Here is a 17,101-nt window from a genome sequence, read left to right as displayed (position 1 = left end):
TGGACCATATACATATCCAACTGTGTATAACTGAATCTTTTCAGTTCCACTTGGACCTGAACTACTGTGTACAAATGGGATTAAATAAACAAATAATATTAGCCTCCACCATTCTTTTTCTTTTTATTTTCTTATCTCCAGTGGTATTTTGGATTTTAAGATTTTCTATATATTTTTTTGTGCAAGATTCTATTTAATTTAAATTGTTTAAAGTTGGGATATTAGAACAGCTTTCTGTTGTTGCCAAGAAGCTGATCAAGATGCCAAATTGGCTATGATGTGTTCTGATCTGAAATTACAGAATATTCATTCCTATAGCACTTTGGAAGAATGATCTAATATTTTCCCAGAAATTTTAGATTATAAGTGGAAGTTTCAGATGCTTTTAAAAAACTTATTCCCATAAAAATGTTATTCCTATCAAAGATTATAGGTACTAATTCTGATTCAACAATGGTCCTATTTCATATCAACTTCTACTAGATACTTGTTACGATCATTTGATTTCTCTTAAACCACTTGCCCTTTAGGACATTTTAATATAGATCCCTGGTATATTGCTAAAATAGCAAGGGGAGAAAAGGGGCTTTGGGTAGTCATTGGAAGTAGGAGGTAGCAGCCCATAAAAGTGATTCTGAGAGGAAGAAGGAAGGAAGGAATATAACACACATTAGAGAGTGTTGGCTTGACTTGGCAATCTTACAAAATTTGAAGTAGTTCCGGGGCAGTTTCCACACTTATGGAGTATATTGCACTTGACATTTTCCAAAGCTGTCCTCCTGTTCTGAGCCAGAATTTATGCTAATGAAGAATAATTGTCTCTTCAGTCATGTTTTCCCCTCTATAGCTTCATCTTACATGATTTATTTTTCACCTAAAGATAGTTCAGAGTTCACACAGCTCTTTTCTGGGAATCATTGCACAGAAAATGTGACCAAACAATGCTGAGTGTATCATTCCAAACAAACCACTTCTAAGATCTCAGTGACACTGAAATATTAGAATAAAATGAAATGGAGTGCAAAGAGGAACATGGCATATACACATGAGAAGTCAACAGAAAAGAAGCTTGAAAAAATTTATTTAAGGCTATAATTTAATACCCTTAAAGCTTAGCCTTTTTATAACAAAGGTTTTAAGAGGGATATTCACTTCTCAGGCATTTGTAACTGCCAACCCCTTATGAATAACACATATAACTGGTAATTGAATAATTTGTTTGTAGAAGTAAATTTTTTAGAAAAATAATTTTATCCTTAAATATAAATGGAGTTACTTTAGTTCTAATAAATGGAAAACGTGAAGTTATTGAACTTTCACAGTCTTAAAGCTGTTAAGAAAACCATCCCTTAGACAACAGGTTTTCCATATATAAACCTTTGGCAACACTAAACTATAGTACAATTATTTCCTGGCATGCAAGGTGACATAGCTTTGTTACAACAAATGTAAATGACAGAATACAGATTTCAAAATCTCTTAATAACTGGCAGTTGATGAAATGAAGATCTTCATTTATCCCATTTCATTCTTCATTTTTACTGGTATTCTTCCAAAAGGTCTCTGGGGAAAAAAGAAAAAAAAAAGCAGCAGCAATTAGGAAATATTCTACGTCTCCCAAGATTTATGAAATATGTATGGAACATATTTTTTCTGTTTAAGACTGAGCAGATGTTAGTTTCACAGACCACTCAATGCCTTTCTCTAATAACAGATTGAAAACAATTATTCCTAAAGGAAAAGCAGTTTAGTCGTTTCTAATAGATTATTTTCCTAAATTATTTGTTTCAATGCTGAACTACAAACATAAAAATAGTAACATTTTAATAAAAACTGTATTTTAGCTACACTTTCTAAATTTTTTGTTACTTTTGTTTCAGATTTCCAAAATCAACCAGTCTTTTTGGGTGCTTTAATTATGCAAAAGGGATAGCCAATATGTTAAAAAATCTGGCCATTCACATGTGTCTTGAGTTGGCATTTAATTACTTTTTTAAATGCTTTGTTATTTTTAACAAATAATTCCCAAATATTAACCTGTTCGGAGCGCTCATTTAGAAAATGCTGCTTTGTCTACATACAGGCAAACTAAAGCAGGGTTCCTAAACAGTCACCTGTCAGGAGCTCAGGTTACAGCACTGTTCCTTAATGACAAGCCACAGATTAAGGCAGTGTTTTATATCACAGTCTTTAAAGAATAATCAATTTGGTGTAATTTTACCAATAAATATTTCTGATTTTATAATGCCCATGCAAAGCAAAGTTTTATTTTTCAGTAATTTAATATGACCTTACTTCTGGTATCATTCAATGGCAATGAATGTCACTTTCAAGTTAAATAGGAAATTATTAGAGAGGTTCACCACTGATAAAAATTCAAATAATATTTGGAATGAGTTCCATCATCTGTCTGTAACAAAGTTTGCAACATACTACAGATATATCAATAGCTAAGAGAAAAAATAATAGTATTTTCCCCAGGTGTGACAGATGCATTTTAAACATCAGTATATTAAGAATAGTAAAAAATTTAGGCACCTTTGGGTAACTTTTGTGTTAATTAGCCATTTTAGGAACTCTTTGGCAGCCATGTCATCAAGGACTTTGTTGATATCACTCGTGAAAGTGCCATCTGCATGTCTTCGGCCCATTTCTTCAGCCACAAGAGCTTTTTCTGGGAAACTTCAAAGGTAAGAAATTATCAACACTGTGCAGATCAAAACAAACAAACCATTTAAAAGGGCCTTTTTACAGGGTTCTAATGCACTGCATATTCCCTGTCATTTTAAGGAGTTAAGGGTTGAGCCTGATGTTATGGCTCAGTACGCAGGACGCATGTCAGAACATCTTTTGAGGCAAAATTATTATCAAAACACAAAGCTGTTCCTTCCGATGAGCCTAAACTCCTCTCTAGCAGCTTTGAAAAAGCCATACATGCAAAAATATATCTCAGTCTGCAATGTCTATGCCATGGATATTAGGCATCAGTACATTTACTAAGAATTGTTATTTAAGAAATACCACTACTAAAACATTACAGTCAAATTTTCATACTTTTTCTGTTTTATTTGGACATAAGGCCTATTTATTTACTTAAAATTATATTTCCTAAGATTTCTTATTTTTAATAAGAATTATTAAGAGCAGCAATTTTTTTTTTTGTGGAAGGGTGGATGAAATAGCTCACTTAAAGCACCTGTATAAAACCTGTGTGCTTGTTTGATGTAAAATCATAGAATGTTGCATTTTATACTTGGAATCAGATCCTGATTCTTTTTCAATTCTTTTTTTTTTTGACTGCTGGAAAACCAGTTGGTCAAATCAGAGTTTGATTTTAAAAACTTTCCTCTCTTGTTTTATCCCATCAAATATAGGAAGATTTTGATGGATTTCATTAAGGTGGGCTGATGCTGAAGCGCCCTGGGTCCTGGATCCAATGACAGGCAGACTGGCTCATTTCAAGGAAGAGCTATATACAAGTTCAACCACAAATAGTACTAAATATTGGAAAGCAGAAGGGTTGTCTACAATTAATTGCCCATCTAGGTTTCTAAGTTCAGTTGAGGTTGTATTTCTCTCAAATGGATACAGAAATACCCTATTTCTGCTCATGAAAATAAAACATGTCTGAAAAACAAGTGGAAGTCTGAACATAACTAGGAAGGGGAACTAGCTTTTCCCTTCTCTGTATAGCTGACCTAATTTATTTAAATCTGTTTTTTTCAGGAAATTGTCAATATTTACAAAACTTACTTTTTCTTATTTAGTCTTCCTTAACTACAACACACAATCTTGTCTTACAGATTGTATTTTATTATTATTTATTATTTTTTTTATGTAAAGTGAGAGACTTACATAATACTTTACAGCTGGTAGAATATTTAATCAGAGGATGAACTGAAATCCCTGCCCCAAAGAGCTTACAGTCTAAAGGCACAAATAAGTACAGAACAGTTAAAAGGTGGGGAGTGGCAGCTGCATGATGTAGCTCCTAACCATGTAGAGTTGGAAATAGATGAACAAAAGATACTTGCAGGAGACTGAAGGCAATGCCATTCTAAGTGTAAGACCATATTGACAAAAGATGTAAAGTCATGAGGAAATACATGAAGTGGATAGGATAGAGAAATCTGCAATGAGTATGTGGAGAACAAGGTAGAAATTAAAGAAATCATAGGTAGGCAAAACCATTACTGGAGCTTTGTGTCCAGGGAACTGCAAACCATGGCAAAAGAATCAGAGGCATCTTAAAAAGGAAGATAAGTTATAGCAAATGATAGTTGTTACGGCAGCAGTAGCTTGGGAAGCATTGGAAGAGGAAAAGAAGTTATTAGTTACTGCTGGGGATGATCATCAGCACACAGAGTACACCTGATGACATTGGTAAAAATTTAATCTTGGAAATATTGCAGAGGAAAGGATGGACTGTAAAAGGAAACAAAGAGAAGGCAATTTAAGATGACACTGACTTGAATAATCTCAATGACAGTTAAGGAGACTGTAAGCAATGTTCTGTGAAGGGGAAAGGTCATAGTTAGAGGAAGAAGGTCTGGTTTAGTTTTAGATGTGTTGACCTTAAATAAAACTTGACCTTTTAGAGTGTAACAGCATACTGAACAGGTTGTAATCTGTATTTGAACTTAATAATATAAAGTGGTAGTCAGTCACCAAGAGAATATCTTCTAATACAAAAGAAAGACATGAAGTATAGCAAGAATGATCAAAAACACATCAAAGTTTCATCAGACATGATTTCTAATCCCAAATACTAGGCAAAATTTAATAATAGGAATGGATGGATTCTTACTCTCTTCTTCCTCGTCCATTCACTAACCAAGCAATGAACTCCTTGGCAGCTTGACCTTCCAAATAAGAGGTGATGTCACTGGTGTAGGTGCCTTCTGCGTGTCTCTCAAATTCAGCGTGGCGCTTGGAGATTGCATTGCTGAAAGGAGAGCAGCACCACAGGAGCAGACTGCGTAAGAGTGTAACTTTTGAACAATCTTTATTGATTTCAACTTCCCACTTGCCAGACTAGTGTTTCTATAGGAGAGAGGGGTTCTTTTTGCGCCTCAAATGGATCTTGACATATTTTTTATTGTTAGGTTTCAGTTCTGACGGTATTGCCTGTACTGTGCAATACAGTTTTGTGCAGAGATTGCTGAACTAGTTCTGAACAACTCCAGGTTGTCCAGAATACAGCAATTACAGCTGTATTGGAATGGTCTTACTAATTAAGTATGAGCTAGAAACTGTATTGTATTATACAGACATGCTTTTTGTTGCCCTTTGTTAAATGCTCCCCCTACCTTCACCTTCATTATTTCTGAGCCAAACTATTCAGACTTAATTCCTTTCAAGTTTACATTTTGAGTTGTTTTATGAACACCTTTTAAATAATCACTCTGACCAAGTCATAGTCTTGGAAAACTTTCAAGCCTGATCAACTCCATCTTATTAAAGACATTATCTTCTCCCTCCCTACACCTCATTGTGGTTCTTTCTCTGTTATAACACAAAATTATGTTACAGTGGCTCTTGGGAGGGCAAACTGCACTAAGAAGTATACATGTTATGGAATATTTTCCATGAATAAATTTCCTAGCATTTCTGTTTCAAAATTTGCTAATTTCTACCCAAATCTAGCTTTTTCTATTATTTTTTCTTCTTGGGATGTCACCATTCCTCCTAATTTAGTACCATCTGCACTTTTCATCAGCATGCTAACTAGAGTTGTTTGGAACATTTTTAATGAAATGTTAATTTTTTTGAGATATGCTGTTTAAATGAAGCAGAAACATTATTAAAAATTTGTTATTAATATTGACAGTGTGAATGTAAGGGTCTTTGTGATCTCAGCTATCCTTTTTGTATTTTCTGACGAGAGAAAGATTTAATATAGGTATTTTAATCTGTTTTGCAAAAATACTTACTCAATTTCTCCGTTATTTATTTAAAATTTATAATCTCTCTAACCCTTTCCCAAAGACACAGTCCAATTCTGTCAAGAAACAGAATTCTGGCCTTCAGCAGGTCTTCTCCTTTCTGTAATAAGTGTTTTATGAAACATGGGACTGAGTGTGCAGGGCTGAACATTGCATCATGTTTAATCAGCTCTCTGCAAATTTTCCTGTCCATCTTCCTTTCAATAATCTTCTCACTGTTTTTTTATTCTTCAACATAATGTGGTTGGTTTTGTTGATTTTTTTTTTCTTCAGCCTTTCTCTATACCAAGTTTTTCTTTTTATGTTATTCTCTGCTCTCCTTGATTACTTAAAATGTGCTTTCCTAAAATGTATTCTTATCATTCAGTGTTGCATTCCTTGCATCTATAGCTGTAGAACATAGGTACAGGAATAAATAACATAGAGGCATATCCTCTTTCCTTGTAAAAAGCAGGTGTGAAATAATGTACTTCATTGATATTTCTTTGATTGTGGTAACATTTCAAAGAACACTAGCTGTTCTCTTTCTTGTTTAACTGAAAATGAACTCAAACTGGTTTAGAATAACAAGTTGTGACAAATAGAATACCTTGAGAGCTGGTCAGGGACTTTGTTATTTTCTTTGTCCTCCTGTGCTTGTTGGCTGTAGTGAAATTGCACAATCATTAGATCATTATTACCAGTACACTGCAGAGCCTACATAAATTTTACTGGTTATTTGAATATTACAGTAAATCCCGACGACTTATAGATGAATATTATATTCATTATATTTCAGACATATGAATTTAAATTAGTATAATGTGTAGAAATTGTTACTTTATACTTTAAAGACTTCCACTTAAAGAGATTTAAAAGCATTAATATAATAGATGTCTGGATTCTTTTTGGACAGATTTTCCCTAGAAGACAAGACTGACATACTTGTACATTATTCTTGCTCTCAGCTTGCTAGCTTGAGTTTAATCAAAGTATTTTTGAAAAAAAACCATGCCAGCTTATAGTGATGATAGTGGTAAATTATCCAGGGGTCAACAAAACTTACACTTCAGCTGCCTTTTCACAAATGAAGCATCAGGATTAGAGTATCTATAGATAGGAAAGTTTTGTTAAGGCCTAATGGCCCAGAATTGTACATTATATTAATATGTCTTATTGGTATTGAAAATTGATTCACTGAGAAAATCTGCCTCAAAGAGGCTGAGACAGTCTTTTTAGGTGGCATATCACATACTGCACTTTGATTTAGCCAAATTAATTTGATTGATTTAACATGATTCTCATTTCTAATAATATATTCATATTCTGTTAATGGCTGGACTTGATCTTAGAGGTCCTTTCCAACCTAAATGATTCTATGATTGTGTATATAAATTTTCCTCAAGCACTTTACTTATTTGAGGTTTATCCATGGTCTGGGATGGGAAGCTGATACCAAGAAACTGAATTGGCTAGATTCTTGGCTGTTTCTCTTTGTGGAGATCTGTATCAATGTGACCAAAATGCTTACCCATTTCTTTTAGTGCTCATTAACCATTGCACAAAGTCCTGAGCTCGTCTGGTGTCCAGGTACTTGGTGTAATCACTGGTGAATGTGCCTTGTGAGTGACGTTTCACTTCATTCAGCTGTCTAGATTCCTCTATTGGTTCAGAATGGGAAGCTTTGAATGATCTGTGAAAAGTTTACACCTTGTTAATCTGCAATGGTTGCAGTACAGTCTACAGGTGCATTGATTTTTCTTTTAACAAGACTGTTTTTTACTCCCACAAAGTGAAAGCAAGTGGCATATTGATTAGTAGCTGTCTGGTAAAAGGAATCTGTATAGCAGATTGGACACTGCCCAATTACAGAGTCTTCTTGGATAAATAAGGTAGCTATTGTTTCAATACCCCAAATTTCTGTGCTAAGCTTTGCAATATTAAAAACCCTGTTGATTTCAATGGTAGTGCAAGTACTTCGTAAAGCTGTCTTTAAGTCATAGCATGTTTGGCTTCAAAGTGTAAGAAAACAAAGTTCAGGCCAAGTATTTGTAAAAGTTTGGTCTGAAGAATTTACCTTGATTTCTCCTCTGTATCCTGAAGAGGATTTTGCCAGCTGCCTTGAACTATCATTAAAAGGAGACCAGCAACAAAATAAATGCTTTTCATTTTCATTGCCTGTCAAAACAGAAATAAAGCAACAAAGAAAAGTATTATAATGTTTACACATGTCTGAATCAATTGCATTGAAAAGTGCACTACATTCTTAGTGTTGATCTAAACATGAAGATAAATAAAAAGAGCCTTCTAGGGTGGGTTTCATGTCCAGTGGCCATTTTAGGGCCTTGGGTAGGCATTCAAAAGATGTAGTTTCTGTTCCAGTCTTTCAGCTCTAGTCTGTATTCTAGAATGCAAGGACTGAGAGCAACTGCATCCTCACTGTCTTTTGCAATGTGAGGATAAAGGTCTGCTCTCTCCTTTTCTCTGTGTTCTGCTGATGGCAAGCACTAGATTTGTACTACTGTTCTATTGCAAAACTGGGGGTAGTGATGTGGCTGTGATTTCTTTTCCCAGGTCATTCACTAGAGAAAAAAAAAAGCAAGTCTTTGTCAAGAATACTGTCACATTAGCAGCTCCCCATCCATCTTTCTCATAGAAGTTGCAATGAGATCACATTAGCAAAATATCACTGGAAATAATTTCATCATGTACTTGGGCTAATACTTGTGTATTTGAAAAAGCCCTTCTGCCATCCATGGCATTTTCCTACAGAGGTTTATGATACAGTCTGAAAACCAAAGGGAGATAGGACACATGAGTGCCTTGAAGCAAAGTAGTAGCAAAGTAAGTCCCAGTCACAAAACACCCTCCCCACTAAATATAATTTGTACCCTATTCCTGTGGCTCCACTGCAGGAATTACTTACTGAATCTGATTTACTTACTGCTTACTGATTTATAAAATAAGGCTGTCTGAGTGAAAATATATATCTTCTCTATTGTAATGCCTTGTCACAATAGGCTGAACTTAAATATACTGTGGGCAGGAGGAAGTCTTAGAAAATTATGAGGGAATGATGTGTAGTGAAGGTGCAGGTTACTCCATTTTGAGATTGAGACTTGGCTCTGCACTGAGCAATGCAAATGAGGGGGCTATATGAACACCTCTGAAAAGGTAATCTCCTGCATAAAAAATTTTACTGCTGTAGGACTCCTACTCTGCCTGATTTTTAGAAGAATCTAACTGAACAATATTAATATTTTACTAGAATACCTCAGTATCAGTATCAAAATAGTTGGGGCAATCAAAATCTTAATCAAATATTGATCAAACTCAGGAAAATAAATGTGTAGCTATAATATTTTCTGATGGATTTTACTATTAAGCAATGGAGTCAGTTTCCCTCTCTCCACCAGAAGCCACTGCCAGTATTAGTAATTTTTTTCATCAGTGTGTGGAGACTTGTTTCTGCCTTCTGCAATGTCCTGGTATATAAGAATTGACCCCTTCACTTGAACATACCCTGCTATAATACCAACACATACCACATTGGTCATATAGTCAGTCTTATTAAATCCCTAGCTGTAGTACTGAACTCTGTTTTCACTGTTTCATTTGGAGCTGTAATTTGGTGGTGCAACACTGACATCCAATGTTTATCTCAAGGAATGCCTAATTTCACATTTCATAGGCTTCTAGCAATGGAACAAAAGCTCTGCCTTTTCTTTGGGAAATGACTCTATTGTGGTCGTTTCAAAATGGTTTGATTAATCCATCTGGTAGCTGATACAGCTGTAAATGAGTTAACCTGGACTTGGACACCAGATAAAGTCTGGCTATTACAGCATACATAAGTAAATTTGCCCTGCTTAATAGTCCTAGCTTGCAGCTGTCTGTAGCTTTATTAAACTGTGATCCAGATTAGCCATAAACCCAAGTCACTGAGGTGGAATGAAATATCCAACACCAAACGTTTTTCTTTTACATAAAAGTTATTAAAAATAATTCAAACTTATTGTAGTCAGTAAAGAGATATTCAGTGATTTCAGTTTATCTTGGCTCTTAACTCTAATGTCTCAGGCCTATAGAACTTTCAGATGTGAACAGTCCCACTGACTACTTTATTCCTTAAGTGTTAAGATCAAAGTTAAATACATTTTCAGCTGCTTTCTAAATTTTTCAGAATCAATATTGTGAAATTATTAAAAAGAAATATGTATAAATGCAGTTTTTGAAATTTAAAAAAAATTCAAGAATCCTTATTAATAAAATAAGGTTTTCCAAAAACTATTAACCTTCTGTTAAATATGTTCTTTAAAAAAATTAGCATCAGTTCTGTTTTTACAACATTTAGTATTTGCTATTGGTAAATTAAACCAGCAACAGTGGTTCTTGACAAGTTAAACAGGATACAGTTTTAAAAGAAGAAATTGTAATTTTATTCTTGGTAATACAGACATTCTGTGTTATACAGAAAAAGATATGATCAGAAAAAGACTATTTTCTTAGTTTATGCTGGCTAATCAATTAATTTCTCAATCAGAAGAAAGGTTTTATTTGCTGTAAGTTATTTAGGTCACCAGTAGATACTGCTAAAAACCATGGAAACATATTGTCAAGGCGCAGGATAACTGAAGCTAATCTTACACAGAAAATTTTTATTCCTATGCATATTAGACTAATGAAAATATTTTAATTTCTTTCTGATTGAAAATTAAAAAATTAGGATATCTCAGTTTGAGCCACCAGAAATATGTAACAAATATACCTCTCAAATCTTGATCAGATATTTATTTGAATATTATTTCCTTGACCAACCTGATTTTTCTAGTTTTCTAATATATTGTACTACAGATGTAGTAGATTTTTTGTATCTATGTACAATTTAAACTAGCTTAATTTAATTGAGTTTTCAAAAAATCTTTCAAAAGACACATTTGTATCTATTTCCAGTTAAAAAATAGAAATTATGAAGTTACATTAAAAAAGTAGTAAAAAGGAAATATTTTCATATGAACATGCATGAATGAACAAAATAGATTTCTATTGAAATGAAACTGTCTGCAAATAGCAATAATTTCTAGAAATAAATAAATTACTTTTTCAGGTAGGTGTATTTTACCTACCATTCAGGTAGGTGTAATTTACCTACCATGCCTTGTGGAAAGTTCTGTAAAATCCAACAGTTCTAGTCTAAGGAATTCCATAGTAGGATGGAAGACTAAATTAAATTTTATGCAATAATCACAATAACTATTGAAAGGCTTTAATTTTACTTCTGTGCTATGCAATTTCCTTTTCTGATCTTACAGTGATATGAAGATAACAGTTGCTTGAGACAAACTAATCTAAAAGTGGGGCAGTGGAGTGACAGTCTGTAGGGTGACAGAGTGACAGTCTGTCTTGGACAGTTTTAAATCAGTGTCTACATAAACCCACTGAATTTGTTTCCATGCTTCTAACTTAATCCTCATTGATTCATATTTAGGCAGTATCTATAAGGAGTGAATAATTTTAAACTCACATTAATTAAATATTTCTACAGAAGATACTAAAGGAGATAAAAATATAAAAATCAATACTTGTGTATCTCATTTAAATTCTTACTACAATGTCTGTCATGTTCTTGTGGTTAATCTTCCTTCTTTCAATTAATTCTGCAACACAAACTGTTGATTTCCATTTTTCAGATAATTCTCTGTTGAAGTAATCAATACATCAAAATATTTAAATTATGATGTCATTAATTCCAAATATCAGTGAGTATAACCTCAGAGGAAAACACCAATTTGCTGAAAGATCTGCACCTCTATTGCAAACTTTGGGCAACGAAATGCAGATAACGCACTCAGCTTTCTTAAATAAATAACTGGTAGTTCATATAAATCTTACCTTATTATACTTAGAAGTGATACGTGGCAGTTGCAGAAAGAGCTACTCTCTCTTCTGCAACTATGGCAAGCCTTGAGGATCCTGAGCTCTGCCTAGCTGCCTCTTTTGCACAGACTTATATATATACTGTTCAGCTCTAGTAAGCATTACAAGAGTGCATCATTGCTGACAGTTTCCTTATTCAACTTTAAAAAAAAGTCATCATATTTGCTATTCATTTCATTTGATAATTTTACAAGCAATTTCACACATTCATTCTGCTTACTTTATGACATCAATGCTAACATGGATTTGCAGAAGGAGTGAGGTAGCAATGTCCAAAGTAGTAAATATCAAACAGAAGGGCATTAACATGACAAACAGTGGGCAAAAGGTACCTGGGATCAAGGCAGCAATTTCTCCAGTTTCTGATTTGCCACATTTAATATGTAGAATTCTGATTCTATCAACATCAATAGCATTGTTTTCACTTACCCATTTTAAATCAGAGTTTATAAATTTAATCCATTGTTAAAAATAAGCACAACTTTCCCAAAGCCCGTGAATGATTCTTCAGGTAATCTTGTGCCAATATAACGAATATGAAGAGATGTGAAATACTGCAGTGATGGCTACCCACTACGCCATGTCTGGCACAGGCGAAATATGAAAAAATGTTTTGATTAGCCTTAGATGTAAAATTCCAAATTTGTAAATGCTACTGTAAGAAAATTCATACTCACTTGAGAACTATATGCCAAACATTCTGTATAAATTGAGTTTCACATCGTAGCCTATAGATTATGCAAGATAAACCATTTGCTCACATTTCCATTCTCTACAAGGAAAAAAATTAAACAAAATGGATTTGAGATGTGTACTGTTGAGATGTGCTTGTTCAATGCAATTATTGTTGTAGAATTTCAAAGCTCTGGTGGGGAAGCATTGCCAAAGAAGCCGTGGTCATCCATGCAGAGACAACACAGAGACTGAGACAGGTAGGAGAGATAGTCAGGTAGGAGGAAGGTTCTGGAATCACAGCACACATCTCACTGAATGTTAATGACAGCCTGTGCCCCAGTCTGGAGGACATCATGGTCTGTTTTGTGGCACAAGGCACATACATATTACAACAAACCTTATTTGCCTTGACACTGCTCCTTGAAGCCAGCAAGGAATGTGCTTCAGTGAGGCAATTTTCTGCTGACTGACCACAGCCACATTGGCATAGCCCATAAGATACAATTGAGGTAGTGTATAAACTTAATAACCATATTAGAGTGGCAAACAAAATTTACAGGATCCTTCCCAGAGCTCTATCCTAAATACCTGGCTGTGGTACCACGGTAGGGGTTCAGGGAAACATTAAGTCTCACTACACAGTCCACATCATCAAGTTTAATTTCTGTTAAGTGTAATTTTTCTATGCTATTGAATCAATCTATGAGATTCGTGGTTTACTTCTTCCATTTCTAGTTCTCGGGGTGGGTCACCCGGCGGCTCCAGGCCACCAGTGCGTCCTGCAGTACCGGGGCAATGCAGCAGATGGGGATCAAAGGGCCCTTTCCACCGCTTCTGCACCAGGACCGACACGCGCACGCTTTACATGGATCGCTACAATCATCTCTCTACACGCTGAGTTAAAGGTACTTTGGAAAGAGGCAATACGGAATGTGAGACCATAGCCTCTCCTCCAGGAAACAGACAGCTTTTCTCTTTTTGTTTATCTCAGTTTATTTTCTTGTGTCATATAAAGTTCCTTGTTTACAGTAGGATGATTCCAGAAAAAAAAAAAAAAAAGAGACAGAGCACCTCAGTGCACCTGGTTGGGCAGGTTGTCACAGAGCTGTATCATCTAGCAGGTCATCTAGCATCTAGAAGGTGACTGGTTACTTGTTTTTGTAAATTTTGTAAAATAAAATGTACAGGAAATAAATGAACTGCCATCAAGAGCTATGCAAACCTCTGTTGCCATAACTGAGTCTATAGTATATATTTCAGGAGCACAGCAAAGAAGAGTTTCCAAACAAAAGTCGAAAATTATATCAAGTGTAGGAGACATGCACATATACTCAGGTTTGTTCCTCTCACATTTTAAAATACACTGGTTAGATGGTACCTCTTGGCAAAATCAAGGGCAACCTTACTTATCATTGTTCTCAAATGAGACAATACTTTAAGTCAGACTGAGACAGAAGCTGAAAGTGGCCTGCCTTTGGGAAATTTTCATGTTTCTTGGGCTTCAACTGGAGTGGTTGTGTTCACTGTATCTGGAATTTATCAAAGTTTCCTGCACCATCATCTGATTAAAATTGTCAAAATTGAACATTTTAATGACTTAGGAACTTGCTGGCTTTTAACAGTAAAAAGTAAAAAAGCACTCATCAAATGCTTTCAAAAAAGTGACATCCCCAAATTCTTCTGTGTATTTCTTCATTACATATTTATTACTATTGTATTATTATCCATTACATGTCTAAAGGGAGGAGGCTGTATCTTGGGGTATGACCACAGGCCCACACCCTTTACTTTGTTATATTATACAGAAAGCATTCTCTCCTAATCTTTTCAGCTGTGAGTTCAGAGGGCTGGGCTCTGCAGTCCCTTTCATTTTGCTATCTTTGTTGCTCGATAATCACAAAGAGCATTCCCCTTCTCAGAATGGGAACTAATATAGGAGGAACATATGTGTAAACACATGCACACATAAAAAAACCACCATGTTACATCCATAAATATGTGCTTGTACATAACACACACAGTGTGTGCCTATGTGTGTGTACAATTCCACGGCCACACTTCAGGGAGCATGAATGCTTTTCTGAAATGGAGGGTGAGTTTGGGGTCTCAAGGCCTTTCCACAGCATGCAGCTCTGCGCATCCCGCCAGGGATGATGAGAGGTTTGTACCTCAGGAGCCACAGTCATTGTAACTGAGCTGCAGCCCACACTGTCTGCTCACATAAGTTGGAATCGCTCCACTGCAAGTCAATGGAGCTGCATCAATTTGCGCAAGCAGAGAGCTGGTCCAATATGTACTAGTTGTTTTACATTCTGAGAAGACAATGTTCATAATTGAAAGTAATACCAAATGCTCTTAGCAAATACTATGAATTATTCAGACTAAATATAAAGCCTTCAAATGACTCTATAAAATGTTCTAAACAGCTGTGCCTTGTAATTGGAACTGACTGGCAAACTGGGAACTATTGAATGCAGTTTGAATTGGACTTGATATCCGAGTAAAATGAGTATAACACTAACCATATTCTAGAACCTGACTGGTTTTCTGCTAAATTTCTCTTCAGGCTTTTTCTTTCTTACAGCTGCAGTAATCCTGTGTGAAACAAATCCTGTAGGTCTGTGTTTGAAGTAAAAGGATTGCAGGTTCTTTCATGTGCACAGCTCACACAGCACAAATAAGGTAGATGATGAGAACAGGTTTGGAGTGGAATCAGTGACTTTCTACTATTTATGTACACTTCAGCTCCTAGAATAAAGTGATTTTTCCTTTTCAGCTCTAGTTTTAATTTGCAAAAGCTAGAAAGAATTCATAGTGCTTGAAAACAACTGAATTTGTGGCTATTTATCAAGGGCCTGTCTACCTAATTCAGAAAAACTACTTCCTGTCTTCAGAGGCTTGGATACCTTGTTTATATGACAGGTATTGGAAGACTCATGTTTCATTGTCTGACGTGGTATGAAGTGTGAGAGTATTATCCAAAAGAGAAAAGAACAGAAAGTGCTCAGCATTTTTTGAAAACCAGATCCTCTAAAACATTTGAAAGTGGGAAGCAAAACTTTGAGGATATTCATTCTTGTCATAAGAACTTAGCTTAATTCAAATTGTGTCCTAGTGTTGGCTCTTACACACCATATTCTATGTTTGCAGTATAGTTATATATACTTTTATTCACATACTTTGTTAGCTTCACCTTGATACCTCAGGACAAGCCATTTCAACTTGAACTACTGAAGATCTGTTACAACAGAGCCTGTCCTGTAGCCTCTTAAGGCTCTTCTCTCTGATTGGAGTGGGGCAAATACCTATCCAGTGAATGTTTGGGGTAATGCTTGTAACATGAATTGTGTTTGTAGACAAGGCAGAATGGAACATGTTCTCTTTCTAGAGAAGAAAAGGCTTGGGAGAATCTCATCACTGTATATAAATATCTGAAGGGATATCTTCCAAAGACTGAGCCAACCTCTTTTCAGTGGTGCCCAGTGACAGAACGAGAAGCAACAGGCACAAACTAAAACCTAGAATGTTCTGTCTGAGCATAAGGAAGCACTTTTTTACTATGAGGGTGACCAAGCACTGGAAGTGGTGGCCCAGGGAGGCTGTAGAGTGTCCAGATGCCATTTAGATATTCAAAAGCCATCTGGACAAAGTCCTGGGCTACAGGATGTAGGTAGCCCTGTGTGAACAGGGAAGTGGGATACGTAGGCCTCCAAAGTTCTCCTCCAACCCCAACCATAGTGTGATTCTGTTATAGTACAAGGGTAGGTTTGCAGTGCTCTGCACCATTTCTAGTGACTGACTGTGGTATTACCTGTTATAAGCACAGGCCAGCCAGCAATCTGATGTTGATGTATTTTTAAGAGGGTTTTTTTGACACTCACAGACCTAGGACATCTTCTCCCAAGTCATCAAAACACATGGTTGCTCTATCATAAAGCTTTCAGGTTAAACATTTTTTCAGCAATTCAGTGTAAATGTCACACTCTGCTGGAGACATATTCCCATTCTTTGGCAAGAACACTGTGTAAGGGAAAGAAATTAACAACATGAAAAACAATGAAGGAAAAATGTTGGCAGCAACTGCACTGATTTTTATTTTTTTTTTATCCCCACAACTGCTGCCTACAAGCCAAAGTAGATGGTGAACAGTTTGGAAGATGTGTACTATGATTGCCTTAGGAAACAAACAGGCCTCAGGGCAGATTAATAATGAAATAGCTAATGCACCTCTTGAGAAAGAGGTACCTTCTATTATTTTATTTGACTGATTTTCCTGAAATGTCCCTTATTTCATATACTTCCAAAACCTTCACACAACAGACCTGTGGGCAGGGTGTGAACAACACATTGCATCACTTATTACTTACAGTACTGACAAAGGGCCAATCTATCTGCCCAAATTTCCAGAACTTAGAGGATTTTCAATAGAATAAATAAAATAAAGGTGCAGAAGTTGAAAGTGACCTTAATGTATTGATATTTATGTGAGATTGATACCATGCTTTTTTGGAAATTACTTAGGTTCTCATTGACATATTCAGGTATCTTAAACCTATAAGCATCTC

At 35.5% G+C, this 17,101-nt stretch overlaps 1 protein-coding gene across 1 annotated transcript; it reads right to left on the bottom strand.

The window, feature by feature from the left end:
- Nucleotides 1–1,247: 1,247 nt before the first annotated feature.
- Nucleotides 1,248–11,898, bottom strand: GCG (glucagon). Its single transcript, XM_053947413.1, has 7 exons — nt 11,817–11,898; nt 8,002–8,102; nt 7,456–7,617; nt 6,535–6,588; nt 4,808–4,945; nt 2,539–2,682; nt 1,248–1,563 (listed from the first exon to the last, which is right to left on the bottom strand). Exons 2-7 carry the CDS (start codon nt 8,097–8,099, stop codon nt 1,539–1,541), a joined length of 621 nt encoding a protein of 206 aa, XP_053803388.1. The 5' UTR covers nt 8,100–8,102; nt 11,817–11,898; the 3' UTR covers nt 1,248–1,538.
- Nucleotides 11,899–17,101: the final 5,203 nt, after the last annotated feature.

Source organism: Vidua chalybeata, chromosome 7 (assembly GCF_026979565.1).
Source record: "Vidua chalybeata isolate OUT-0048 chromosome 7, bVidCha1 merged haplotype, whole genome shotgun sequence".
Lineage (NCBI taxonomy): Eukaryota > Metazoa > Chordata > Aves > Passeriformes > Viduidae > Vidua > Vidua chalybeata.
Note: the sequence above shows the minus strand (reverse complement) of the source record. Positions and strands in the feature narration are given on the sequence as shown.

Coding starts and splice junctions, on each gene's coding strand:
- GCG (XM_053947413.1), bottom strand. CDS start 8,099: ATGAAAATGAAAAGCATTTATTTTGTTGCTGGTCTCCTTTTAATGATA. Junction 7,618..8,001: donor GATACAGAGGAGAAATCAAG/GTAAATTCTTCA, acceptor AACTTTTCACAG/ATCATTCAAAGCTTCCCATT. Junction 2,683..4,807: donor AATGGACGAGGAAGAAGAGA/GTAAGAATCCAT, acceptor TTACCTTTGAAG/TTTCCCAGAAAAAGCTCTTG.